The following is a 27114-nucleotide window of genomic DNA, read 5'->3' as shown; positions in this document are numbered from 1 at the left end:
AAAGATCTGTTATGTACCAATTGGGTCATGTGTAGCTACAAATATACTATTGAACAAAATGAGGATGAACAGAAAAGTGCCAAAATGCATCTTTACTGAGTTGAAAATTGTCTTCTCTGAATGCTTAAATTGATTATTATCCATAAGGATGAATTTATAAATAACTGATTAATTTAATTTTATATTCATTATAAGCAAATAAAATTATACAGTAGGGTATGTGAATAAATATGATTTTTTTTAAGGGCATAGTTGCTATTACTTGCTTTTATAGCGGTAATAAAGTAATTTTATCAAATAAAAAAAAAAGTAGTAGCTCTAACTAATAATTTTCTTACACTTAGTACTGGATTCTTCCCTTTGTTTTGTGGAATTTGAAATGCTGAAGTTGGAATTATGCCAGGTTCCTTATCAATATTCCTTAAATTATTCTATTGTTCAAGATTAGCAAAGTATTATTTATACGGTGCATTTTTAATGTTCATTTTGAACGTTTTCATTCAGGAAAATATTCCTTTATCCTTTTGAATGTATATGAACTTATATCCATTTCTCTTTGCAAAGATTTTTTTTTTTAGGTTCCGTTTGATTTGCACATGGGTACAACATAAGGAGTACAATATAGTATAAATATATTTAGTACAGTATAAATGATTGTATTATTTTTTGTTTGATATTCAGTGGACATTACAACAATTTTTATACTATTTTTTGTTTGATTTATAAAAGTATTAGTCTGTAAAATTACTATAATACTCTTTCTATAGTCTTTTATTGTTTTCTTCTCATTTTTAATAGTTACCACTTAATTTTTTTATAATTTGTAAAATTATTAGGGTATAATTATATCTTTTTTAAAATTTTAAAATACATCAATTAATAATTCTTTACCAAATGTTTTTTATTTTTAAAATTTTTTGATTGGGTTGTGGTTAGTCAGTTGTTGTAATTTTTTATTTTAACTACGGGTAAAATTGTTTTTTATTATGTTGTACCACTATTAAAAAGTTGTACTGTGATTTTGGTGGAACAAGATTTTTAATGACTTGTGTCGTACTAAGATAATTTTTTGTGTTGTACTTTAAGCTCATTTGCAAATCAAATAAGGACAAGAGAGTTTGTGCTATGTTGTTCCTCATTTTCACATATTAAATATATTTTTAATTTTTATTTTGTTAGCTATTATATTCGATGCATTTGTCCTAACAAAATAATAATAATAATAATAATAATACTAAATTATTATTATTATTATTATTATTATTATTACAACATTATAATTCATTCAGATAATAAAATCATAATGTGATGGTTTCACTTCAAAGACTTAGAAACAAAATCCTAAATTCATGTCTGATATCATTGAAATAAGAGAAACAAAACAATGTTGATGATGTTTCTAGGGCTTATCTGTACTCTTGGGCCAATGTGTTTCGTTGAAAGGTATAGTCTTGATCAATGGATTATTCTCAAAGAAGTTGGAAGGCCTAAGTTCAAATCCACCACTCAAACTTGGCATCAAAGGGAAATCTTCCTGATAAGGTGCATGATGGAACCCTACCGTGTACCACGCCACAATATCCTTATTTTTTATCACTCTATTCCTACATCAAATTATAAAAACAAATAAATCAATCAATCAAATTAAAACTTATATATATATAAATATATATATATATATATATTGAAGTTTACTTAATAAAACCATACCTTTGACTCCAAATATTTATAGTGTCATCACCTCTACTTTCATCTGCATACAATCCGGCTGCCCATTTTTCAGACACATTATAGGCAGTCACCCACAATTGTTTCTTAGTATAACCCGCTCTTATTTGAGGATAATCATCATCTGATAATAAAGAAATAGCTGTTGCACCATGATTGATAAATCGATAACCAACATCATTCCCTATCTTGGTTTTTTTGTTAGTATTCACAACTAAATATTCCGCCGGTTCGGCTTCGAACTTAATTCTCGCATCCATTTCCGTTTCCGCAATTTTTTTAACGAGTGTCCAATAGCTTTTTCTTGGATTGCTACCATCTGTGACTTTGATAGTTTTCATTTTGGCTTTGACAAATGAGTTGTTGTAGCCATCAATATCAAGGTCCAAATAGTAAGTTATGAAATGGTCATGGTTAACACCAATTGTGTTCTTAGCCAACAATGAACCACATAAGTCTATATCTTTCTCTACTTGTTTTACATGGGTGTATGATGTGCCCTTCATTTCCAAGACACCAGTCAATGTGACCTAATAAGAATCACAAAAAAATGAAATGAATCTTCAAAGAACTCAATAACAGTAGCCCTTATCTTGTTTAGGCAAGTCTTTCATTATTGCTACTAATGTTTGATCTCTTTAAAAGATTTTATATTCATAGAAAACTCCATGAATGGTGGTTGGCCTAGGTGTTTTTTAAAAGCAAGGCAAACTTTATAAATAATAACAATAAGGTATGAGACATTGTGACATAGACTCACCATAAATTTAATAGAGCCACTTGTCTTGAACTCCCAATCAATGACATAATCATAATTCCCCACGGCCGAAACCATCCTCACAATTAAACTTATCTCTGGACGTACTTCAGTAATCTACAATTTAACCCTTCATCAATGACAACAAAAATAAAATAAAATAAAATAAAACTGTAATAATATCAAAATAAATATACTACATACCACTTTTCCTGGTATTCCAAACTCAGTATGTCTCCAAGCAGAGTCACCTGAATATCTCTCAAACACACAAAATACATTTTTGATTCTCATTGGAGGCCCATCTTGAGTAGCATAATACCCGTCCAAAAACTTAGCATTAACCGGACAATCAGTCAGTGGTTGGAGAGATGCAGCAAAAAGACCTAAACCATATTCTCCTACATCAAAAAATGTTCTAAAATACCATTCTTTCACAGGATCTTGATAAGGCACGAATAGTTCTGATATAAATCCTTTGTAGAGTACCAATCGATGTAATTCTTCATCATTTTCTTGAACTGAGGCTAGAGATATAACTGCACCTGCCCGAACATCATAACTGAGGTGGAATTTCCAATTTGCCCAACTGATTCACCATTTAGAATTTATTCAACCATCTATTACCAGAGGATTTTTTATGATTTAATTGAAGATATATGATCATCACTTCATATTACCTAGGAAATATATTATAGTAACAGAATCAAATACCCAAGGGTTCTCCCAAAGTTGTATGTACACAAAATACCAATCCATTCATCGAATATCCAATATATCCCTGATTTAAAAATATATATAAATCTAAATAATATTTATTTAATTATATTTTTAACAAATTACAAAAGTTCAAAAAAAAATCATTGATGATTTTTGAAAAGGACTAAAGGGCCATGTGAGTAGTGCTCTGACAATAATATGGACAAATGTGTAGTGGTCACGTTTGCATTGTGACAGACTTTAATTGTTAAATAAGAAAGCAATGATGTCATTGTATGGTAAAACCACCAAAAACAATGAAAGCCTGTATTAAATACGCATACATCTTCAATCATTAAAACACTGCAGTACAAAATAAGATCCAATTTTCAAAAAAATATAATAATAAGAGTGAAAGGCCTCTCTTCTGAGTGGAAAATGAGTCATAAATCTCCTTTGGCACTTTCTACAAATATCAATACGTATTTTTTTTAATTATTTTTAAAAGAATAAAAGGGAATGGTAAATATATAATCTCAATAAAAAAAATTATTATATAAATATTATTTTACATTGAAAAACAACTATTTAAAAATCCCATAACTTATTAGCTATTTTGAAGAATGGAGTGATGTTTTAGTTACATGCAAATTTAGCTAAAACATTGTTCCATAAGATCAAATTTTACTGCAAAATAACATTAAACATAATAATAATAATAATAATAATAATAATAATAATAATAATAACAAACAACAAACCTAATAGAATGGCCATCAATGGAGAAGCCCTTCCCTTCCGGTTGCACCACAGTCACCGGCTTCCCTCTCGGCCCAAACGGCGGCTTCTGCTTCTTGCTGCGGTAATCCGTTCCTCCGGCCACCGGCACCGGAACAACAAACCGGTCAGTATAATCCAGAATCTTCATTAAATCAAGGTCTACAACAATGGTGATTCCTTCAAGAGGCCTTGCATAAAGGTTGACAGTATCACCAGTGGCAAAACACAAGATCTTCACCAACCTCTTGCTCTTCTTCACTTCACCAAACCATCCAACTGTGAAAGCAGCACAAACAACATCACTAGACTTCAAACCTCTCTTCTTGATAGAGTTCATGAATGGAGTGTAGTTGAAAGGGAGGTTTGAGGCTGCTGTTTGTTCTTCAAGGCTGAGCAAAGGGAAGGAGGAGCCAGTATGGATTGTGTTGGAGATGATGGACTTGGTGGATATGTCAAGGTGGAGTTCATGAGTTTGGTGGCCGGACCTTGCAATGATGAAGGCCCGGCGAGGTGGTGGGGAGTTGGAGGTGTTGGATAGCCATGAGAGGAGAACATGCTTGTCGATATCGGCGAGGCCGATGTAATGGAAAGTTAGAGGAGCTGATGATAAGAAGAGGTTGGAGGTTTTGATGGTTTGTTGGATGATGGTTAACTCTGAGGGAGTGAGAGGGTCTAAAGGATGAGATTTGGATAATGGGATATTGGAGAATAAGAAGAAGATGATGAAGAGGAGTTGTAGGTCCATGTTGTGCTGTTTGGAGCTGAGTGAGTGTGTGTTGTGAGCTCATAACGTGGTGTGTTTTTATTGAGTCAGTTTGTTGTGGCCAAGGGTTTTAATTAATGTTAATAACTTAATATTAATTGAAAGCTGGACATGTGTGGCTAGCTAGGTGCAGTATTGACTGGTCATTAGAACTTAGAAGAAGTTTATAATCAGTTATATTAAGTTCCTTGTTGGTTAATTATCTTATACATGTTTATATGTGGTCAATTGTCAGCCTTCTGTATAGAAGGCATGTGGGTGTTGCTATTTGATTAAGTTGAATATATATAACTGTAATTTTGCTTGAGTTAATTTGCTCGTGTCATTTGTTGAGTTGTAGAGTACACATCATTTAGAGATAAATATATATTTTTTTTAATGAAGATGCATTAAAAAATGTAAAAATTAAATTACATTAGCAAAGAGGAGTTTCACTTATTTTTAAATAAAATGTATTATTCCCAAAAAAAAGAAACCGGGATACATTGTTGGAATAAAGAATCACCTGAACAGTGATGAATTAACCCAAATTATAATTTTATATATCATTATCAAATAGTAATATCATAATTTCATGGCTCCCCCTTACAAAGATATATTTGAAAACAAATCCCAACAGAGAAAAGACAATTTCAAGTCCCCATGATTCAAGTAAAAAACATAATAATAATAATAATAATAATAATAATAATAATAATAATGTTTCTATGGATTATTTGTACGCTTGGGCCAATGTGTGTTGTTGAAAGGCATGGTCTTGATCAATGGATTAGTCTCAAAGAAGTTGGAAGGCCTAAGTTCAAATCCGCCACTCAAACTTGGCATCAAAGGGTAATCTTCTTGATAAGGTGTATGATGGAACCCTAATGTGTACCACACCACAATATCCTTATTTTTTATCACTCTATTCCTGCATCAAATTATTAAAAAAAATCAAATTAATCAAATTAATCGAATCAAAACTTACATATATTTACAGTGAAGTTTACTTAATCAAAACATACCTTTGACTCCAAATATTTATAGTGTCATCACCTCTGCTTTGGTCAGCATACAACCCAGCAGCCCATTTCTCGGACATATTATAAGCAGTCACCCACAATTGTTTCTTAGTATAACCCGCTCTTATTTGAGGATAATCATCATCTGATAATAAAGAAATAGCCATTGCACCGTGATTGATAAATCGATAACCAACATCATTCCCTATCTTAGTCTTTTTGTTAGTATTCACAACTAAATATTCCGCCGGCTCTGCCTCCAGCTTAATTCTTGCATCCGCTTCAGTTTCTGCAATTTCTTTAACCAGTGTCCAGTAGCTTTTTCTAGGGCTGCTACCATCTGTGATTTTGATAGTTTTCATTTTGGCCTTGACAAATGAGTTGTTGTAGCCATCAATGTCAAGGTCCAAATAGTAAGTGAGGAAATGATCATGGTTGACACCAATTGTGTTCTTAGCCAACAATGAACCATGTAAATCTATATCTTTTTCTACTTGTTTCACATGGGTGTATGATGTGCCCTTCATCTCCAAGACACCAGTCAATGTGACCTAATAAGAATCACAAGAAAATGAAATGAATCTTCATAGAACTCTTTTAAGTTAGTATGGCTACTAATTTTCTGTCTCTTTAGAATATTTTTAGAAAACTCAAGGAGTGGTGGTTGGCCTAGGTTATTTTAGAGCAAGGCAAACTTTATAACGAGTTACAAGAAGATGTGAAAACATTGTGAAGAAAAAAGGCTCACCATAAATTTAATAGAGCCACTTGTCTTGAACTCCCAATCAATGACATAATCATAATTCCCAACAGCGGCAACCATCCTCGCAACTAGGCTTATCTCCGGACGTACTTCGGTAATCTGCATTCCGCTTCCTCGTAAACAATGGCATTAATAAAATAAAATAATTTAAACATTCTAAAATATAAGTAGGATTGAAGGTTTTTTTTTTTTTTTTAATAAGATGAAGGTATTATTTTTAAAAAAAAAATTACTTTTTTTAAAATTTTTAAGATATATAAATAAGTAAAGTTATATTCATAGTTAGTAAACTAAAATATGGTTTCAAGGAAAAAAAATATTTTAGTTATTTAATTTATTTTTTATTTTAAATTAAAAAAATTAATATTATTTTTAATTCTTACACAACATCCTAAGATAATTTATGTTTATAAATGGAAGAAGTAAAACAATAATAATATTAAAATAAATACATTACGTACTATTTTTCCCGGTATTTCATGTTCAGTGTGTCTCCAAGCAGAGTCACCAGAATATCTCTCAAACACACAAAATACATTTTTGATCATCAATAGAGACCCATTTTGAGTAGCATAATACCCATCCAAGAACTCCGCATTAACCGGACAATCAGTTAGAGGTTGAAGAGATGCCGCAAGAAGACCAAAACCATTGAAGAGATGCCGCAAGAAGACCAAAACCATATTCTCCAGCATCAAAAAATGTTCTAAAATACCACTCTTTCGCAGGATCTTGATAAGGCACAAATAGTTCTGACATAAATCCTTTGTAGAGTACCAATCGATGTAATTCGTTATCATGCTCTTGAACTGAAGCCAAAGATATTACTGCACCTGCCCGAACATCATAACTCAGGTGGAATTTCCAATTTGCCCAACTGATTCACCATTTAGCATTTGTTTAGTCATCAATTACAAGTATTGAGGATTCTTAATGATTTAACTTAAAATATATAATTATGAGCCGAAGAAGTAATAAAGATGACAATTGACTTCTTACTACCTTGGAAATATTTTATAGTAATAGTATCAAGTGCCCAAATGTCCTCCTAAAGTTGCACGTATACAAATTCATCAAATATCCAATAAATCCTTGATTTATATATATAAATATATAATATTTATTTAACTATATTTATGAAAAAATTATTTATTTATTTTCTTTCTACGCCAAATCTATCAGTGGCCTTGAGCTCGGGCTAAGTTTGAACTCAATGGCTAGTGAGTTTTTTTTATCATATTTTTAATTAAAAAATGATTAAAATAATAAAAATGTAAAATCAAAATAAGATGATAGGACCAAGTGTCATACTACCATGTGAGTACTGTTCTGAATTGGACATATTACAGTGGCCAAAGGCTGCAATGTGACAGACTTTATTTGGTAAATAAGGACGCAATTGCATCATTACTTGTCAAAACCAGCAAAAATAATAATGAAAGGCCTCTGTCAAATAGCATACTTCTTCAATCATCGAAACAATAAAACATCACATTACAAAATAAGATGCTTTTTCAAAGAATATAATAATAAGAGTGAAAGGCCTCTCTTCTGAGTTTAAAATCAGTGACAAATCTTATTTGGCACTTTCTAAAATATCAATACTTTTTTTATTATTTTAAAAAATAAAGGGAAGGTAAATATATAATTTTAATAAAAAAATAATTAAATAAATATTATTTTACATAGAAAAAAAAGGTATTTACAATCCTAAATTTTATTGGCTAGTTTCAAGAATGTAATGATTTTTAAAAAATAATTAAATGAAGAGCATGTTCAATAACAACGTACCCAAAGTGAAGAGAATTGTATAATACAAGGCTAAGCATAAAGTGATGTTTTTTTTTTTTTTACAAAGGCGACAAACGCCACTCAAAAAAGATGTCAAGGGACATATAAGTATAAAGATGCACTAGTTATAGTGGCTTAACGACCCCCTAGAGATTTATTAACTCCGCTAGACATCACATGAGCTAATTAGATTTTTACTATGTGCAAGCCCAGAAGATATTTCATGAACTAAACCGAATTAATAAATCCCCCATGCCTTTCAACTTTGGAGAGGAGAAAAACGACATCCTCCCACAAGGGACTCATAAATAGTGAATATACAATACTACTATAGTATTTTTATACAATATTATACAGTAATGCACAGTCAACTCAAAGAATTGACGCTGGGTCTGCTCACTCAATTACTCAAATAACATACCACTACACTAAGCATTTGTTGTACATAGTGATGTTTTAGTTTCATGCACTAAAATTTTGTGTAAGATAACATTTTACTGCAAAATAATATAAAAAATAAAATAAACCAAGAGAATTAAAAAACCAAACAAATTAACAAACCTAATAGAATGGCCATCAATGGAGAAGCCCTTCCCTTCCGGTTGCACCACAGTCACCGGCTTCCCTCTCGGCCCAAACGACCGCTTCTGCTTCTTGCTGCGGTAATCCGTTCCTCTGGCCACCGGCACCGGAACAACAAACCGGTCAGTATAATCCAGAATCTCCATTAAATCAAGGTCTACAACAATGGATATTCCTTCAAGAGGTCTTGCATAAAGGTTGACAGTATCACCAGTGGCAAAACACAAGATCTTCACCAACCTCTTGCTCTTCTTCACTTCACCAAACCATCCAACTGTGGAAGAAGCACAGACAACTTCACTAGACTTCAAACCTCTCTTCTTGATGGAGTTCATGAATGGAGTGTAGTTGAAAGGGAGGTTTGAGGCTGCTATTTGTTCTTCAAGGCTGAGCAAAGGGAAGGAGGAGCCAGTATGGATTGTGTTGGAGATGATGGACTTGGTGGATATGTCAACGTGGAGTTCATGAGTTTGGTGGCCGGACCTTGCAATGACGAAGGCCCTGCGAGGTGGTGGGGAGTTGGAGGTGTTGGAGAGCCATGAGAGGAGAACATGCTTGTCGATATCGGCGAGGCCGATGTAATGGAAAGTTAAAGGAGTTGGTGAGAAGAGGTTGGAGGTTTTGATGGTTTGTTGGATGATGGTTAACTCTGAGGGAGTGAGAGGGTCCAAAGGATGAGATTTGGATAATGGGAAATAGGGGAAGAAGAAGATGATGAAGAGGAGATGCAGGACCATGTTGTGTTGTTTGGAGGGAGTGTGTGTTGTGTGTGCATAATGTGTGTTCTTATTGGGTGAGGGTGTGGTGGGGCTGTAATGAACCCGAATCTAGTCAGAGATTTGCTATATATGTTTAAGTTTGACTTGGTAATGGTTTAAATTAGCCAGCCAAGTCTACCTCGAACTTCATTCGTCAAGTGCAAGACTCAATTTGTTAAAAAAAAAAATGAGAGCTTGAGCTTGCCATGTAACTATAATAAAATAGCTGACGTAATAATTATTACTGTAACATAACTACAGTATTTAGCGATGGATAAGATATATAAATTGCTATAGTAATTGACATATTACGGTAACAAGTTATTTACATGGTTTAATGTGTTAAGTTATTAAGTGTTCATTCTTAGTTTACTTATTTTACGAGAGCTCAGAAATTAGGGTTGGGAATTTCTTGTTTAACTAAATAAACGAGTTTAGGTAAGCCTCCAAACTTAAAACAAATGCATGTTTATGGTATTGTCAAGATAATTCAAATATGAAAAAATGACTGGGTAGATGTTTCATAGTATCATAGTAACTCAATAGGGCCTATAGTTTTTCCATCATATGTCTAATAAAGCCCTGTTTTTTTTTTTTTTTTTTAATTAACCATCTTAATTATCCTTCATCCATCTACATCTTTCCACTTCCTCACTTTACTCCCAACCATCGTCTCTAAGGCATCCTTCTCATGTCTCACCCCCACTGATGCTTGCTTCGGAAGGTCTCCGGAGAAGGAGATCAACAGCAAGAGAGTGAGAAAGATGATGACAACCAATGTAAAGAATAAGAAAAATAATAAACGTAAAGGCACAATTTTATTAAAAATACATAAGTTCTTGGGACTAAATAATCAGAAAAAATTTTGAAACTATTTTTAAAAAGATTTCATTTTTTACAAAATCTTTATCTGTCACATGCAACGTCCGATGAGTCATCAGTACTTCCCTATTCTTATATCCTTTCTTCTTTTTTTTTTAAAGTCGATGAACTTATACACAATTTTCTTTGTAAAGGTTATTTTATTGATTTCAATTTGTTTAGCTATTGCACTTGATGAATTTATGGTAATAAAGAGAATATAATTATATATATACATTTTATTGGCAAAATAAAAAAATAACACAGATGTAAAACAAGTGAAGTTTTGAAGCAAGGAAATGGAGATAAAGTATTTGAAAGCTGAAGAAGTTCTCTCTGCTTTTTAATTGGAAAAGGATGACAGTTAAAACAGTTTGCTACATCAGCAGTACAACTAGAGTAAATTGTGACACATGGATTAGTTATGACACATCAGTGAGGTTGTTAGAGAAAGGACATGTAAAAGAATTTGTTATTTTAGAGCTCAAAATCTCTTCTATCTAAAAACAGAGAATGTTATGCTTTTGATACATTGAGGATGAATAAAAATTTCTCAGATCTTTGTTCATTCTCCAATTAAATCTCTTCTCCCACTTATTTTGTTCTCGGTTCACCATTGATGGAGCTAGAGTCTGGAATATTGGTCTCCATTGTTGATGAAGCTTGAGCTTGGAATCATCTCTAAGCCATTGAAGGAGTTTGAGCTTGTGATTAACTTCTTATAAACCTTGGAAATCTCAACAGAAATGTTTGAATTCCCACCAATGAAAATATTCACTTGAAAGGAAAGTTTTGAGTTGTTTTATTTTATAACCAAGTGTACTCCCCTTGCATTCGATTTAAGGGGTCTCAAGTACGACTCACTTAGCCACCAATGTGGAAGGTTTGTGTGAGGAGTACTCCACATTAATCATTCAAATAATAATATCATAATTTCATGGCTCCCACTTCAAAGATTTGAAAACAAATCCAAACAGTGAAAAAACCAACTTCAAGTCCCCATTTATTATTATTATTATTATTACTATAAAGTGATAAATCACAATTTTATTTAAAAAAAGAGGGAGACAAGACAAACACACAAATGAAAAAAATACCGAAAAAGAAAAGTAACAAACTGAAGTCTCTCATTAGAGGTGAGATACACATAAATAAAAAAAAAAAGAAGGAAGAGGCAACAGGTGCTGAAGATAGGCAGTTAAATCAACAAAGACTACCGTTTGGTAACACATGCCTGCACGAGTTGCAAGAGGGAGTATACTACTCTAGGCCCCACTCATTTATTATATCATTCCAATAGCAAAAGTATAATAATAATAATAATAATAAAATAATTTTTCTAAAGATTATTGGTGCACTTGGGCCAATGTGTTTCGTTGAAAGGCATAGTCTTGATCAATGGATTAGTCTCAAAGAAGTTGGAAGGCCTAAGTTCAAATCCACCACTCAAACTTGGCATCAACGGGAAATCTTCTTGATAAGGTGCATGATGGAACCCTATTGTGTACCACACCACTATATCCTTATTATTTATCACTCTATTCCTGCATCAAATTATATACATATAAATTAAATCAAATCGAAACTTGTATATTTATATTGAAATTTATTGAACTAAATCATACCTCTGACTCCAAGTATTTATAGTGTCATCACCTCTACTTTGATCAGTGTATAACCCGGCAGCCCACTTCTCGGACACATTATAAGCAGTCACCCATAATTGCTTCTTAGTATAACCAGCTCTTATTTGAGGATAATCATCATCTGACAACAGAGAAATTGATGACGCACCGTGACTGATAAAACGATAACCAACATCATTCCCTATCTTAGTCTTTTTGTTAGTATTCACAACTAAATATTCCGCCGGTTCGGCTTCGAGCTCAATTCTCGCATCGGCTTCTGTTTCAGCAATTTCTTTAACAAATGTCCAGTAGCTTTTTCTAGGGCTACTACCATCAATGACATTGACGGTTTTCATTTTGGCCTTGACAAATGAATTATTGTAGCCATCAATGTCAAGGTCCAAGTAGTATGTTATGAAATGGTCATGGTTAACACCAATTGTGTTCTTAGCTAACAATGAACCATACAAGTCAATGTCTTGCTCTACTTGTCTTGCATGGGTGTATGATGTGCCCTTCACTTCCAAGATACCAGTCAATGTAACCTGATAAGAATCCCAAGAATATGCAATAAGTCTTTAATGGTGGCTTCTCTTGTTTGGTGTGGGTATCAGTCACGTTACTAATTTTCTATCTGTATTTATAAGATTTGTTTGAGATTATTAAAAGTAAGGAAGTGGTGGTTGGTCTAGGTTATTTCCAAATGAAGCATTTATTTTGAAATCATTTGGAATAAGAATAATTATTATTATTGTTATTATAAATTTTAATTAATTGAATTTTATTGATTTTAGTTTTTTTAGTTATTAATGAATATTATTTTTTAGTTTAAAAAAATAATATATTCTAAATTTTTGTTATAAAATCTTGTGAGTTGATATAAATAATTTCTTATAAATCAAATTAGAGCTCAAGTTAAATTTATTTCACCTTATAATAAATTAAGTTTAAATTTGATTTGAAAATATTTTTAACAACCATTGTCTAGTATAGTGAATTATTACTTGAACGGTGAATAAACTGACCTAGGGTCACATTCCTGAGTCCATAGTATATTACAGTATTGTGCAATACTGTAGAAATACTATATTGGTACTCTTCATTCACTATTCATTAGATCCCCTATGGGTGAAAATTGTTTCTCTCCAATACATGGTTATATGGCATGGGGATTTATTAGCTAGTTCCTAAAAATTTCTAGTGTATGCATGAAGTAGGACTCTAATCACTTTATGTGACATTTGGCTTAATTAATAAACCCCTAAGAGGTCAATAAGCCATCATAATTGGTGTCCATCATATTTGTTTATCCCTTAACAACCCTATTGTGAGGCGACAAGTGTCAAAAAAAATTATTTTTAAAAAATTTAAACTAATTAGATTATGTAGTTAATAATTTTCCACCAATTTGAAAACTAAAAGTAGTTTGGGTCAAACCATTTTGTCCTAAATTATTTTGAAGTAACCAACCACTTTTTAATCTTTTGGCATTTGATCTCAAAGTTATTAATGTCTTTATCTAGAAATCAAACTAGTTCTAATCTTAGCTCACGCAACGTGAGCACAAGTATATTGAGATAATAATTTCATACTTATATATACCTCTAATACATAGTTTATCCACATTTCATCAAATATATATATATATATATATATTTTGAAGCAGAGCAAATGGAAACTCACGGTGAACTTAATAGCGCCACTAGTCTTGAACTCCCAGTCAGTGACATAATCATAATTTCCAATAGTCGAGACCATCCTCACCACTAAACTGATCTCTGGACGTACTTCAGTAATCTGCATTCCATTCTCTAAGATATATAACAATAACAATAACAATAACAAATAAACAAATAATAAAGCTACTTACCACCATCCCTGGTATTCCAATCTCGGTATGTCTCCAAGCAGAATCACCTGAATACCTCTCAAATACACAAAACACATTCTTGATCTTTACTGGGGACCCATTTTGAGCAGCATAATACCCGTCTAAAAACTCGGCGTTGGTCGGACAGTCACTCATTGGTTGGAGAGATGAGGCGGAGAGACCAAAGCCGAACTCTCCGGCATCAAAAAATGTCTTGTAATACCACTCTTCTGTAGGATCTTGATATGGTACAAACACTTCTGATACAAATCCTTTATAAAGCACCAGACGATATAATTTTGCATCATGTGCTTGAACAGAGGCAAGAGATATGATAGCTCCTGCCCGTACATCATAACTTAGATGGAATTTCCAATTCGCCCAACTGATTGATCATGTAAATTTAATTAGCCATGTGATAGGGTTATCGAGGATTTTTTTATGATTTAATTTAAAATTTATGATTATACAAGTGAAATAATTAGCAATAAAAGAATATGATTGAGCTGCTACTATCAAGGGCATTGAACAAAGATGTCAGACTTTAATTTATAATAAAGGAGAAGTTGGATCCAGTGCAAATTAATCAAAGATGTAGTGCTTGTTTTCATGAAGATAATATTTTGGTGTTTAGCTACATCATTATTTATATATATTTTTCAGTAATTAAAAAACTCCTTTAACTTATGTATGCAAATAATATTTGTGTTTTGTAAAAATTAATAATATATATTTGAAAAGACATATCAAACAATTTTACTTGTGAACAAACAAGTTCTTTTTTCTTCCTTATTAACAAAACAAAAAAGAAAAAAAATTAATAACTTCCAAAGTCTCAATTATGCTCCTATCATTAAAACACTACCATACAAACTAAGATGATCTCATTGCTATCCAAATAAATTATAATAACTTTAAAAAAAAATTTGGGAAGAGAAAAGACAACAGAACCCTTCACAATAACTTTTGTATTTCTATTGTAGCTTTGACTTATAAGTTTCAAAGTTTATCTAACCATGACTTTTTACATCACAAACACACTCTAACTAAAATACCATATATATATATATATATATATATAGTCCATAAACAATATCAAAATATTTATTTAATATCCAAAACAAAATACAATATCATTTTGGTCCCTTAGAAAACAAGTTGTTTTCTTTTTCTTTTTCTCTTTTCTTTGCTCTATAATGACAATATTGTTTTGACAAAAACAACCCAAATAAATAAATAAATAAATAAATAAAAGTCTCCATAAAAATCACATACTTCATCTATCATTAAAAAACTACTATACAAACTAATATCAACTATTCCAAAGAACATATATAAAAAGAGAGAGAAAGGTTTAAGTTGCTATAAACTTTGTTTCATAAGATCTCATTTTAGTTCAAAATAAGCTATAATAAATAAAAATAAATAAAAGAGAAGAAAAACAACAACAAACCTAATAGAATGGCCATCAATGGAGAAGCCCTTCCCCTCCGGTTGAACCACTGTCACCGGCTTCCCTCTCGGCCCAAACGGCGGCTTCTGCTTCTTGCTGCGGTAATCCGTTCCTCCGGCCACCGGCACCGGAACAACAAACCGGTCAGTGTAATCCACAATCTCCATCAAATCAAGGTCCACAACAATGGTGATCCCTTCAAGAGGCCTCACATAAAGGTTGACAGTATCACCAGTAGCAAAACACAAGATCTTCAACAACCTCTTGCTCTTCTTCACTTCACCAAACCATCCAACTGTGAAGGTAGTACAAACAACTTCACTAGACTTCAAACCTCTCTTCTTGATAGAGTTCATGAATGGAGTGTAGTTGAAAGGGAGGTTTGAGGCTGCTGTTTGTTCTTCAAAGTTGAGCAAAGGGAAAGAGAAGCCAGTGTAGACTGTGTTTGAGATGATGGATTTGGTGGATATGTCAACGTGGAGTTCATGAGTTTGGTGGTCGGACCTTGCAATGATGAAGGCCTGGCGAGGTGGTGGGGAGTTGGAGGTGTTGGAGAGCCATGAGAGGAGAAGGAGCTTGTCGGGATCGGCGAGGCCGATGTATTGGAAGTATAGAGGAGTTGATGAGAAGAGGTTGGAGGTTTTTATGGTTTGTTGGATGACGATGAACTCTGAGGGACTGAGAGGGTCTAGAGGATGAGCTTTGCATGATAGAAGTGAGGAGAAGAAGAAGAAGAAGAAGAGGTATAAGAGCATGGTGTGTTGCTTTGGAGGTAAGTGTGTGTAGGTATAGGTATAGATCTCCTCTTATTTATTGGCTTAAAATTATTGGTTGAATTGAGCAAAAATAATATGTTTAGTTAGCAAGTGATATTATATATTAAAAAAATAATATAAAAAATTTAAATATAAATTAAGTTTATTGGATTATTAGGGTTGTCGTTTTAGATGTAATTTCCTTATTATTTGGTAGTGCTTGTCTAATATTGATGAAGACATGTTCTAAACAAAGATTTTTCAAGTTTATTGATGAAGTCATGTATATATAAATTAATATTGGATTTTTTTTTTTTTACCAAATGTGGACAAAATAACGTGCACAAATAAAGAGTTAATCCCACAACATATTTGTGCTCTCACCCTTATATAAGAGAGTGTTTGGTTGTCAGGAGTAGATTGGAGGAGGAGTAGAATAGGAGTGAGATAAGGGGGAGTGGAGTATGAGTGAGAATGGAGAATGTGTTTGGTTGATAAGCATTGGAGAATGTAATTTATTGGGAATGAGAAAAGTAAACAAGGTAAATATGATAAGATGACATTTATGTCCTTTATTCAAATGAATATTATGTAAATTAAAAAAAAATAAATTAATTGTTATAAATAAATATTTCAAAAATTTTTTAAATATCATTAGTAATTAATTAACTATAATAAATAATTAATTAATGAAGAAATATAATTAATTAATTATTATAAATAAATATTTAACTATAATTATTAGTTATTATTATTTCATTTTAATTATTAATTATTATTAAATTATCAACTTGATTATTATATTTAATTAAATTATTATTATTTAATTAATAATTATTGTTAAAATTAATTAATTAATTATTATTTAAATTAAATTATTATTTAAATTATTAAATAAAAAGGGTAAATTGGTCATTCTTCCCAAGGAGTAAGGGAGGAGTGGAGCAATCCCCCCATTTTAGGAGGATCGCTCACTCCCTACTCACTACTCATCCACTCCTCTCTCACTCCCACTCATGATCATCCAAACAAAAGCTTGGATTCACTCCTCTCCCACTCCCACTCCCACTCCAATCATGTGAACCAAACACTCCCTTAAGTTAAAGATTGAACCTGCCTCTTCAATAGAGTATGAATACTTCAAACAGAAGGCCTGATGCTATTAAACCAAGACATCATTGGCATTGATATTTGTTATTATTTAAAGCTACTAAAATATAGGAATAGTAAATGAAAAATGGACAAGTGAAGAACATGTGCAGTGTTTTTTAATGTTTTATGGATGGGAGTATTTTGTAAAATTTTTCAGTTTATTATTCTTATTTTGATATGAAGAAGAAGTTAGCATTTTTGTGATATATATATAATAATAAAATAAATAATAAAATTATTATTATATATAACTTAAAATTTATTTATTTATTTGAACTAAAACAATTAATTTTAGCAAGAAGGTATAATTTCCATGTAAATATCACTTCCAAACTTACAACTCAAGGACACCCAACCAAAACATTTTCATTCATGCATATGGCTGGTTTAATCTATTATGAATTTATGAATATTGCACAGTAAAAAAACATGAGATACACAATATTTTAGGTCTTGTTTGGGTTCTCAAAAAAGTACTTTTTTTTTAAGTTTAGTAGAAGTGCTTTTGGAAAAAAGTGTTTTTCCAGAGTAAGTTAAACACTTTTTTATATTTTGTGTTTTTTCTGTAAAAGCAGAAGCTGTAAAAATAAACTAAAAACAGTTTTTTTCAAAAACTGCTCATGACTAGCTTTTGAAAAAAAACTGTTTTTCAGCTTTTTTTTTACAGCTTCTGCTTTTACGGAAAAGCTAATACAAACAATTTTTTTTTAACCCAAAAGTGCTTAACTTATAAAAAAACACTTCTAGTTTTTTCAAAAGCTGATCCAAACAAGCGCTTAATCTAAACCGTTCAATTTATTATTTGTACAATAACTAAACAAATCATAACCATTAAATCACATTTCTACTAACACTCGTAGTAAAAAAAATTTTAAAAAAAAATCCACCTTATTATCAACTGCAGACATTTACGATTGTCCGCAAAATACCTTTTATACATACGGAAATGGTAAGCATCAATGAATTTTAAATCATCTTTAAACTATAAAAATATTACTTAGAGAGCTAAAAAAAACTGAAAAAAAAAAAAAAAAAAAAAAAAAACATAAAAAGTCATTGCTATTAAAAGGACATGGTTGAGTAATTGTCCCCTGGTTCTTTGCACTGCAATAAAAATATTATCTGTGTCACTTTTTTAATTATTTGTTTGGTAGTTGAATTGTTCCTTTTCATAAATTTCTCTGACATTGCTTGGAGGTTAACCGCTAATATTATAAAAGGGAAAAAAATGAATTCATATCATGTGGATGTTATTATTGAAAAGGACTTCCTCAATTCATACACAAGAGATACATAGTATTGTGTTACCATCTTGTTAAATATGGATTAGTGTTAATAAAAGTCTTAATGAAGACATTAGTAAATGCAAACAATAAGTTATTGATGTAATGCATACTATTGAATATGCAAGTCCCTAGATAATAGTAATACTTTGAAAAGTATTTTTTTGCTTGTTGAGTTATATTAGAATATTCATCTTGGGCTTTTTTTTCTCTGAAGTCGTTGATACTGTGATAGTTGTCTTAAAAAAATAAACTAATTAATAATGTGGTTGAGATTGCAAGAAAGGATTAAAATAAAAAATGTGTATTTTAGGGAGCAAAACAAATATATTTATTTAGTTTTGAAACTAAAATAATATATTTTAAAAAAAAAATTCAAAAACAGAGTGAATATTTTGGTATCGTACACATATTAAATTTATTTGCTATTATTATTATGATTATTATTATTCAATAATAGATAGTACAATATCAATAATGGCCTTCAGGTAATCTGAACTGTTGAATTTTTATAGACTTTTAAATAGAAAATTTTAATGTTCAAAGGGCGCCATGTGAACGCACTTGAATGGTCTTTCTTCTTTGATGGATATTAATATTTATGATTTGGCAAATGGCATGAAAATGCAGAGCTTGCTTTGAATTTTTTTTTTAATAATTTTTATAAAATGAATAATCCATACCAATGACCAATACAGGCAAGCCTTTTTCCAAAAAAAATACAGAAGTAAAAATTACTATCCACATCCACCCTCACCATCAGTGAACGAAAATTTAAATCTATCTTTATAAATATCTCACGTAAAAAATTTAATGTTATAAATTTAAAAGTCATTGGCTAATGCATACTTTCATTTACTTTTTCCGAGGAAGAAATTGGATAAGAAAATTAAAGCTTGAAGAAAAATGGTGCACAACTTTGAATTTATCAAAAACAGACATGAAAAGAAAACATCAAGAAGCATGATTTTCTAATTGAATGAAAAATAAGTCTTTGAAGGCTATAAACCGTTCAAAGAAATCAGGAAAAGAAAAATCAAATTCCATCAAAATTACAAAATTTAGATACACCATGGGGGTAAAACTTTTTATAGACACCAAACTATGACTTTTTTTTAGAGTTCAAACTTTAATTTAAATTAAAATAATTATCTAATTTTAATTTTATTTTATTGAGTGATCACATAAGAGAATGAGGTTTATTTTTGATATTCTGATGTTAAAAATTCTCTGTCAGCAAATAAAATAGAATTGCTAGCCAAGCGGACAGTGTGTCATATATGTTATAATAGAGAATTTTCAATATCTATATCATAAAAAAAACGAAATTTCTCAAATAACCCCCGGTAAAACAAAATAAAAATTAACCATTTTAATTCAAATTGAAGTTTGAATCCCAAAATGAAAAAAAGACCATAGTTCGATACCCTGCCAAAACACTTACCCTACACCATAGTAAAACAATCAAGAAGAGTACTAAGAAAAATCAAAATTTAACGTGAATATACCACGTATTTATTCTCAAGTGTTGAGAAATCCACTGCTAACATATTACAAAACTTAGGTACACTACGCTAAAAGATCAATCAGACTCATCGCGGGCGATGTTCGTCTTAAAAATATATCTTTAAGACGGGTTAGTATTCATGTTAATATCGCCAAGACATAAGAGCATGGTAAAAATTGCAATTTCGGTTGTGCTCGGCAGAAAACACAGATACTTGACAAGTATCTTGCAACCTGTAAGTGTTCCTGTGTTCTATATGGTACTTTCGGTTTTCCGATTTGTATTTAATTCCGATTTAAACCCTTAAGCAAGAAAATTCCTAGTCCGCCAACTGCCAACAAAATAATGAGCGAGTTACCGATAGAGTCTGCATCAAATATCCTGCTGCTTTGGGTATCAATTCTTCGGGGTTGAGTCAGTGAAGCCAGATGCTCATGAAGCAAGTTCGATAGGTTGTCTAATTGATGCATGATCTGCCGCTGTCCCCGTGCAATTACCACCATCTGCTTACAAGAAACAATAATACATGATAAGATCAGAGTCTTGGACTAACTGGATAACATGTTGTACATTTATTCTTCAAACTTACAAGTATGATCTCAAGACATATATCAATTCAATCACATACATCTAATGCCTGCATACATCTAAATTTTAGTTTTTGGGGACTACAAGTCATAGTGAATTCAGTAAACCCATACTGCAACATAGTGAGATAAGTTTTTGTTCAGTCCTAAAAATTTTTCACAATTCTCTAGAATTCTTTGTACAAGTCCCCGATAGGTTCATTTTGATTCCAATCATCATGCATTTGGTTTAGGAGAGGATACTATACAATAACAGAAATACCCAAAAAATCTTAGAGAACGAATTGAGAACAAGTTACAGATCAGTGGGAAACCTTTTGCAAAAGCAGGTAGTTTTCAGGAAGAAAAACACACTCGACTTACCTCCTCAACCAGAGAAAAGTCTTTTAGTTGGGAAGAAGATGACGAATTGGGTAACAAGGTACCATTGCCTAATCCAGACACAAACAGAGATGTAGGTCCTGAACCATTGCAGGCATCAGCTTGAAGAGCCAAGTTCTGTTGGCTCATGGTAGGCTTTCTCATGCTAAACTTGGAATTTAGTTCTTCAATCCGGTTTGTAAATTCATCCATTCTCTCATTCAACGTTGATATCTGTTCTGAAAGTTGTGTAATAACACCCTATCCATAGGTGGAACAAATAGATGGGTGAAAAGTGTTGTCAGAAAGAACACTGAGATAGAAAAAAATGATTACAGCATTACGGAAACAGAGAGTTGACAGATGTACGTTACCGAATTGATTGAAGGTGATTCAGAGTTGCGGCCTTCATATTTGTTGTTCCCTACAGTTAGTCTGGTAAGTTTAGCCAAATGCTCGTCTCGGTGAGTTGAGAAAGAGCGAGCCATACCAGTGCTGGAATTTGCCACCAAACTATCATGATCAACACTATGCCTTTCTAACGACATCAACTTTGTTGGAATTAAATGGAGTGAAATCAAAACCATTGTGCAAAAACAATGCTGGCCAAATATAACAAAAAATCCCAAAAATAAACAGAAAAATAATTGTGGAAAAGATTTGTTTAACTATATTTTTACAGCCAAGCGAATATGGATACTTCAGTTGCAAAAGTCATGGCACCTTACAAGTCAGCATATTGCTTAAGTGACAAATGTTCAGCATTTGTTAAGGGTCAGTGACTAATAAAAGTTATTGTACAGGCTTGTGTGAGAGATATCACGGTCAAATGAAAGCATTAATTTAACAAAGGCACTCCAATAACATTCCATCATCCAGAAGTTACAAGCAAAATGGAGAATTTACTCTACCATCTTCAGTTTATGATGATAAAACTTCCTGAACTTTTGGTTAGCAACATAGCATGAGTGGACTTCATTGCAACAAACAAGTATAACACTCCAGCATATAATAACTTCCAATTAACCTTAGAATTACTTCATGGACAACAACAATAGCAGCTAAGAGGTCAAAGATTGTAAACATCCTGAACTCCGACAACAATTTAATCCCAGATATACAATTCAAACAGGAAAGGAACCATTATTTTAGTTTCTTCATAGAAGAAGAGCCATAGTAAAGGACTTCCTTCATAACTCTTTTATTAATCTTATTTATAGCTTTTTCAATAAATTCCATGAACAACAGTTACCCATGAGACTCGTGTAATATAATGAACCTTAATTTGGCCGCTCATAGTTTCTGAACTTTCATTTCCACACTACTTCAAACAAGATGTATTGATGGAATGTGAAATTTGTTTGAACTTAAATTCTTCAATAAGGCAAAACCAAATGAATTTTCTGGACCTAGCACTAAAGTATTAAACTATCTGCCAAACAAAGAATAAAAGCATCCCTAGAGCAAGTGTACTTCACATCATTAAATAAAAAAATGTGATTTATATTATGTTTGCAATCAGATCCTAGAGAATTAAAAATCGACAAAATAGAACCTCTTTAGGTGCTTGTTTCTCATGGCGACTCTATCAGCAGAGGCACGAGAAAGTGCTTCTTTTGGGCTTGATACCATGTCATCATCTATGCTAAGTTTTGTCTTCAAATCATCTGGCAAGGCCTGCACAATGGATAAATTAAAGCAAGAGATGCCACTGAAAACAGCAGAAAGGCCACATTTTGAAGATCATCCATATGAAATATCATACCATAACTTCGTTTACAAGCTTTTCAAGTTGAATTTGCTCTATGTAAGTCCGTGCAATATAAGAACCTTCCAAACCCAGCAGCTCTGCAACATTTCTGACAAGTAGTCTATCTCTTCCTTGAACCTTCAGCAACATAAAACAAGAAGCAAATCTGATTTAAAGCTCAAACTCAAAAAGTTAATGGCCACGCCACCATAACAGCAAAAATAAAGGGAAGACCGACGTGCATGCATTTCAGAAGTCACTGAAAACAAAAAGAAAAGTTTTCCTCTTGGTGAACAGTTAATCCTAATCAAAGAAAACTGAAATTGAGATTCTAAAAGAATTCTGACAAAGCATACGCCATAGCCACTTCATACGTTTCAAATCCTTTAAGTTGTACCCATTATTTTAGATTCACTTCAATAGTTTCAGATTTGTTTCATATGTTCTAAAGTAAACAGTTGCTTATTTGAGGAAAAACCAGAACTAGGAGGCCATTTTGGTTTGGTTCAACCTTGCCAAATTGTTCTAGTTAAGCAGCTTCAAATCCAACAGAAATTTCAGACCTTGACAAGCACAAGCAATTGTGATCTAAAAGTAATATCACTTTAGGGTACCAAATCAAATGGACTGGAGCTACAATACGCAAAAAGGGGAGATTTGCAAATGTAAACCAACAGCACACACAGGCAAATGAATGCTCTAAACAATTTATCAGTTGTTAAAGGATTACCTGGACATATTTTCTGTTCAACTGTTCTAACCAATCAATTTTTATTGTCACCCTTTCATCAGAAAATACATGGCTGCTTCTTTTCAAGATGGCCGCAATTGTATATCCCAAGGCCATCAAACCACCAAGAAGACGCACACTGACTTCAAAAGTGATCCTTGGCGATATGATGAAGGGACTATCAGTGACCCATTCCTGAAAATCAAACATCTAGGTAAATCAAGCATGTCCTGATTGAACTAGAAATTTTTGCTGATCAAACATGTCAAAAAGGTCTCACATGTACCAGCAGTAATTAAAGGTTTATTAAAAAAAGAAAAAAAAAACTTTTATTGTCCAAAAGGATGCTTATGCAAGAGATAACATGGATAGTTAATTCCAACAATGACCACATACTGGACCATTTTAACATAACTAAGAGCTAGAATCTGTTGCCAAAATAGACTTGCCTCAAACATGAGGTTGTACTTTCCATCCCGGTTTCGCATCCTAAGATAAGACTGGCATGCTTCTGGATCTTCACCAGGTGGTAGGAGATATATATCATAAGTCTCCTCCCTACTTTCTGTGAAATTTTCCGAAATTACAGCCTTGATTTGATCAATTGACAAAGCCTTTGGTGACTGCGATCATAGAAATAACAGAAAGATAGCTTCTAGAATATTTTGCTCTAATTTCAAATTTTATAATAACTGATTCAGCAGCCAATAAACTTAAAAAGAAAATGAGGATAAGGTAACCTTAAGAACATAAGTGGGATTCTGGAACCCCGAGAATGGATTGAACTTGTTAATTATTTTTATATGTGCAGTTTGCAGATCTGGTTCAATGAAAGCCTTATACATCGGATATACCTACAAAACAATACAATTACACATCAGAATCAGAAAACGCATTGTTTCTGTAGAATATAATAAACAAGCTAATCAACAATAAAATGGATTTAAAATAAAAAATTACAAGCATATATAAAATTTATAATTCTTGATGGACATGAAAACAATTTGAATGGTAATACTGACCACATATATCTAGAGAAAATATTCAAAACAGAAGAATAACAACCGTTTCAGATATCTGATGAATTATTTCTTCTGGTTCCTGACCAGCTCGTTGTATATCCCTCAAAACTCTTTTTACAAGATCAAAATGCACACCACCTGTCACAGAAACTCTCAAGTCTAAATAAGGCCTCAATTTTTCACTCAACGCATAAATGCCTTCAATTACAACAATACGAGAGCTCGGGACTTCAACCGTCCTGTCAACAATACAGAAAGAGATGAGCCTATGTCATGAAGTTTTATAAGGGACTAGTCAAATTTACCAATATCTCATAATCAGAAACTATGTGCTTTCTGAAGTAAATTCAAAGAAAAATAGGTGTTGCAGAGCTGTCTTGCCTGTATCCTATGCGGCTGCTTGACTTGAAATCATATATAGGCACTTGGACAGGCATCCCCTCTTTCAAACCACGAATATTTTCCAGCAATGTGTCATAGTCTGTTAGCCGTGGATCTGTTTACACCAACAACATCAACAAGCTATTAGTCCTAAACTATTTGAGGTCAACTACATGAATCCTTCCCCTCCAAGCCGTGGATCTGCTTAGAGATGGCAGATGCTTGAGTTTCACAATCAATAATGCTTTCTCCTCAATTATTCCAGGACATCAGAAATATGCAAAACAAATTTGTATATGTTTGTAAAGAAAGGAATAACCATCAACATCGCCATAAAAAAGAAAGATTAAAACAAACACACAAATGCTGACAAAGAGCTAAACAGTTGATGAATTCGTAAGAAAGTCCGGAATTACCATCAAAGTTGCCATCAATAATACGACTAGCATCATTATAGTTATCCATAGAAATAACAGCAATGCTTGGCATGAAATTGAGAACTTTCTCTGTGAATACAGTCTTCCCTGCCCCAGAAGGACCAGCAACTCCAACAAGAATAATTCCTTGATTTTTCTGGGCCAACAACTGGCAAGCACGAATAACTATGAAGAAACCTTTTTCAAAGGAAAGTGATTCTTGGATAGGCGCTATTTCGTAGCGATCACAATCCCTTCTTTTAACCAATTGAACCTGATCTCTTAAAAGCCCTTGCCTCCGACGAGGTGAATCCACAATAGCAGCATCTTGAGCCATGTACAAGAAGTTGTACAATGTCTTATTCTGTAATAAAAGAAAGAGGATTACCGTTACAAGCGACCATTAACCAACCATTATACATGAATACAAATTTGACTGAACAAATGAAAGGTGTTCATAGATGCTAGCACAAATTTCTAATAGCACACTCTGCTTGAAGGAAGTGAATCAAATGTTACATGTCCACTGCTCCTCAACATCCTTGATAAGAAAAAATGTGAAGCAATGTGGTGATTTCATTTTGCAAATTACATTGTGGGAATGCCTGATTTAAGATTATATGGAAAAATCGGTGAGTCTTGTTTTTGTCCCTAAAACTTGTATTTAAGAATCACTAACCATGTAATTTTTTTAAATTAATTTTTTCATAACAAAATAAAAATAAAAAAACAAAAACGATGGCGAAGTGAAGTGCCGCTGGACTATCTGACTCGTGTTAGGAATACTTTTGATGTTAAAAAATAACGAATCTTTTAAAAAAAAAAACTGAAGATTGATGAAGATGTTTCTTCATCAGATACATCATCCAGCTTTCTAAATCCGGTCACCACATGATTGCACCTCCAAAAGAAGAGGACCCCAGTTAAAACCCTACGTCCATGTGGTGAAATATTCTAAAATTCTCCAAAAACTAAATTTCCAGGTTTGGCACTACCAATAATAGGAATTCAACACCACCGTGATCATATTACAAATTCAAGCATAAAATTTTTTTTTCCAAAACTCACATAAAACCTAAACAAAACTCCAAAAATCAAAATCAAAACACATCCTAAGAACACAGCCCAAGAACTAAATTAATCCACCAGACTCCCACCCATGCAAAAAGGAAATCACAAGCATGAATTCAACTCATTCCACATACTGAAACCAATCCTTACATCAAAAATCCGATTGAGATCGTGAAGCGGCAATGGCACGACGAAGCGCGAGCTTGCAGCACAATGTAACGGCGATCGACGGCGAGATAAGAGAGATAATGGGGTTAGGGTTGAGAGAGTGGATTCAGGAGGCCGTCAAAGAGGAGAGGAGAGTTGGGAGATGAAGAGAAGGAGAGAGCTCTCGCTCTCCGAGGTTGAAGAAGGATTGAGAGAAAGGGGTCGCGAGAAAGCGCTTTTCAATGGTGGGAGATTGGCATACGCCTATTCGGTGCGGGTGTGGACACCGCCCATTAAGGGCTTTTACGGGCTTCTCTTGGCCCGGAACCCACCCGAATCATCTTATCGGATTCGGGTCTGCACTTTGGATCTGATTGAGTTTGAGATATACTTCTTCTTTTTTTAAAAGAAAAATAAGCAATATCTTAAATTTGTATTGTTTGGAATTTTTAATAAAATAATTAATATAGATAGAGGGTCAATCTATTAAGGACATTCATAAATAATAACTTTACAGAT

General features: G+C 32.6%; 4 protein-coding genes across 4 annotated transcripts; all 4 read right to left on the bottom strand.

Moving 5' to 3' along the window:
- Positions 1–1291: 1291 nt before the first annotated feature.
- LOC120277444 (primary amine oxidase-like) lies at positions 1292–4741 on the bottom strand. The gene is made up of 5 exons (XM_039284297.1): positions 3946–4741; positions 2690–3074; positions 2489–2602; positions 1711–2258; positions 1292–1604 (listed from the first exon to the last, which is right to left on the bottom strand). Exons 1-5 carry the CDS (start codon positions 4707–4709, stop codon positions 1400–1402), a joined length of 2016 nt encoding a protein of 671 aa, XP_039140231.1. The 5' UTR covers positions 4710–4741; the 3' UTR covers positions 1292–1399.
- A 691-nt stretch (positions 4742–5432) lies between these two features.
- Positions 5433–9607, bottom strand: LOC120277591 (primary amine oxidase-like). The gene is made up of 6 exons (XM_039284450.1): positions 8844–9607; positions 7175–7368; positions 6953–7143; positions 6477–6590; positions 5732–6279; positions 5433–5637 (listed from the first exon to the last, which is right to left on the bottom strand). Exons 1-6 carry the CDS (start codon positions 9599–9601, stop codon positions 5433–5435), a joined length of 2010 nt encoding a protein of 669 aa, XP_039140384.1. The 5' UTR covers positions 9602–9607.
- Positions 9608–11551: 1944 nt separating this feature from the next.
- Positions 11552–16209, bottom strand: LOC120277445 (primary amine oxidase-like). Its single transcript, XM_039284298.1, has 5 exons — positions 15435–16209; positions 13982–14366; positions 13795–13908; positions 12109–12656; positions 11552–12027 (listed from the first exon to the last, which is right to left on the bottom strand). Exons 1-5 carry the CDS (start codon positions 16187–16189, stop codon positions 11823–11825), a joined length of 2007 nt encoding a protein of 668 aa, XP_039140232.1. The 5' UTR covers positions 16190–16209; the 3' UTR covers positions 11552–11822.
- Positions 16210–20113: 3904 nt separating this feature from the next.
- Positions 20114–26835, bottom strand: LOC120277443 (inorganic pyrophosphatase TTM2-like). The gene is made up of 12 exons (XM_039284296.1): positions 26599–26835; positions 25378–25741; positions 24962–25076; positions 24624–24819; positions 24299–24412; positions 24008–24181; positions 23559–23753; positions 22844–22966; positions 22634–22755; positions 21453–21573; positions 21082–21339; positions 20114–20634 (listed from the first exon to the last, which is right to left on the bottom strand). Exons 2-12 carry the CDS (start codon positions 25712–25714, stop codon positions 20416–20418), a joined length of 1974 nt encoding a protein of 657 aa, XP_039140230.1. The 5' UTR covers positions 25715–25741; positions 26599–26835; the 3' UTR covers positions 20114–20415.
- Between the last annotated feature and the right edge of the window lie 279 nt (positions 26836–27114).

The sequence above is a fragment of the Dioscorea cayenensis genome, chromosome 15, assembly GCF_009730915.1.
Source record: "Dioscorea cayenensis subsp. rotundata cultivar TDr96_F1 chromosome 15, TDr96_F1_v2_PseudoChromosome.rev07_lg8_w22 25.fasta, whole genome shotgun sequence".
Taxonomy (NCBI): domain Eukaryota; kingdom Viridiplantae; phylum Streptophyta; class Magnoliopsida; order Dioscoreales; family Dioscoreaceae; genus Dioscorea; species Dioscorea cayenensis.
The sequence above is the reverse complement of the archived record's forward strand: the minus strand, read 5'-3'. Positions and strand labels throughout refer to the sequence as shown.

What these genes read in the sequence shown, in the direction of transcription:
- LOC120277444 (XM_039284297.1), bottom strand. Translation starts at nt 4,709, where the DNA reads ATGGACCTACAACTCCTCTTCATCATCTTCTTCTTATTCTCCAATATC. An exon ending in TTGGAATACCAGGAAAAGTG is followed by an intron (nt 2,603 to 2,689) that starts GTATGTAGTATA and finishes GTTAAATTGTAG; the next exon opens with ATTACTGAAGTACGTCCAGA. An exon ending in GTGGCTCTATTAAATTTATG is followed by an intron (nt 2,259 to 2,488) that starts GTGAGTCTATGT and finishes GATTCTTATTAG; the next exon opens with GTCACATTGACTGGTGTCTT.
- LOC120277591 (XM_039284450.1), bottom strand. Translation starts at nt 9,601, where the DNA reads ATGGTCCTGCATCTCCTCTTCATCATCTTCTTCTTCCCCTATTTCCCA. An exon ending in ATTGATGGCCATTCTATTAG is followed by an intron (nt 7,369 to 8,843) that starts GTTTGTTAATTT and finishes ATGGTGAATCAG; the next exon opens with TTGGGCAAATTGGAAATTCC. An exon ending in ATGAAATACCGGGAAAAATA is followed by an intron (nt 6,591 to 6,952) that starts GTACGTAATGTA and finishes AGCGGAATGCAG; the next exon opens with ATTACCGAAGTACGTCCGGA.
- LOC120277445 (XM_039284298.1), bottom strand. Translation starts at nt 16,189, where the DNA reads ATGCTCTTATACCTCTTCTTCTTCTTCTTCTTCTCCTCACTTCTATCA. An exon ending in ATTGATGGCCATTCTATTAG is followed by an intron (nt 14,367 to 15,434) that starts GTTTGTTGTTGT and finishes ATGATCAATCAG; the next exon opens with TTGGGCGAATTGGAAATTCC. An exon ending in GTGGCGCTATTAAGTTCACC is followed by an intron (nt 12,657 to 13,794) that starts GTGAGTTTCCAT and finishes GATTCTTATCAG; the next exon opens with GTTACATTGACTGGTATCTT.
- LOC120277443 (XM_039284296.1), bottom strand. Translation starts at nt 25,714, where the DNA reads ATGGCTCAAGATGCTGCTATTGTGGATTCACCTCGTCGGAGGCAAGGG. An exon ending in AGCAGCCGCATAGGATACAG is followed by an intron (nt 24,820 to 24,961) that starts GCAAGACAGCTC and finishes TATTGTTGACAG; the next exon opens with GACGGTTGAAGTCCCGAGCT. An exon ending in ACTTTTCTCTGGTTGAGGAG is followed by an intron (nt 20,635 to 21,081) that starts GTAAGTCGAGTG and finishes TCTTGTAAGCAG; the next exon opens with ATGGTGGTAATTGCACGGGG.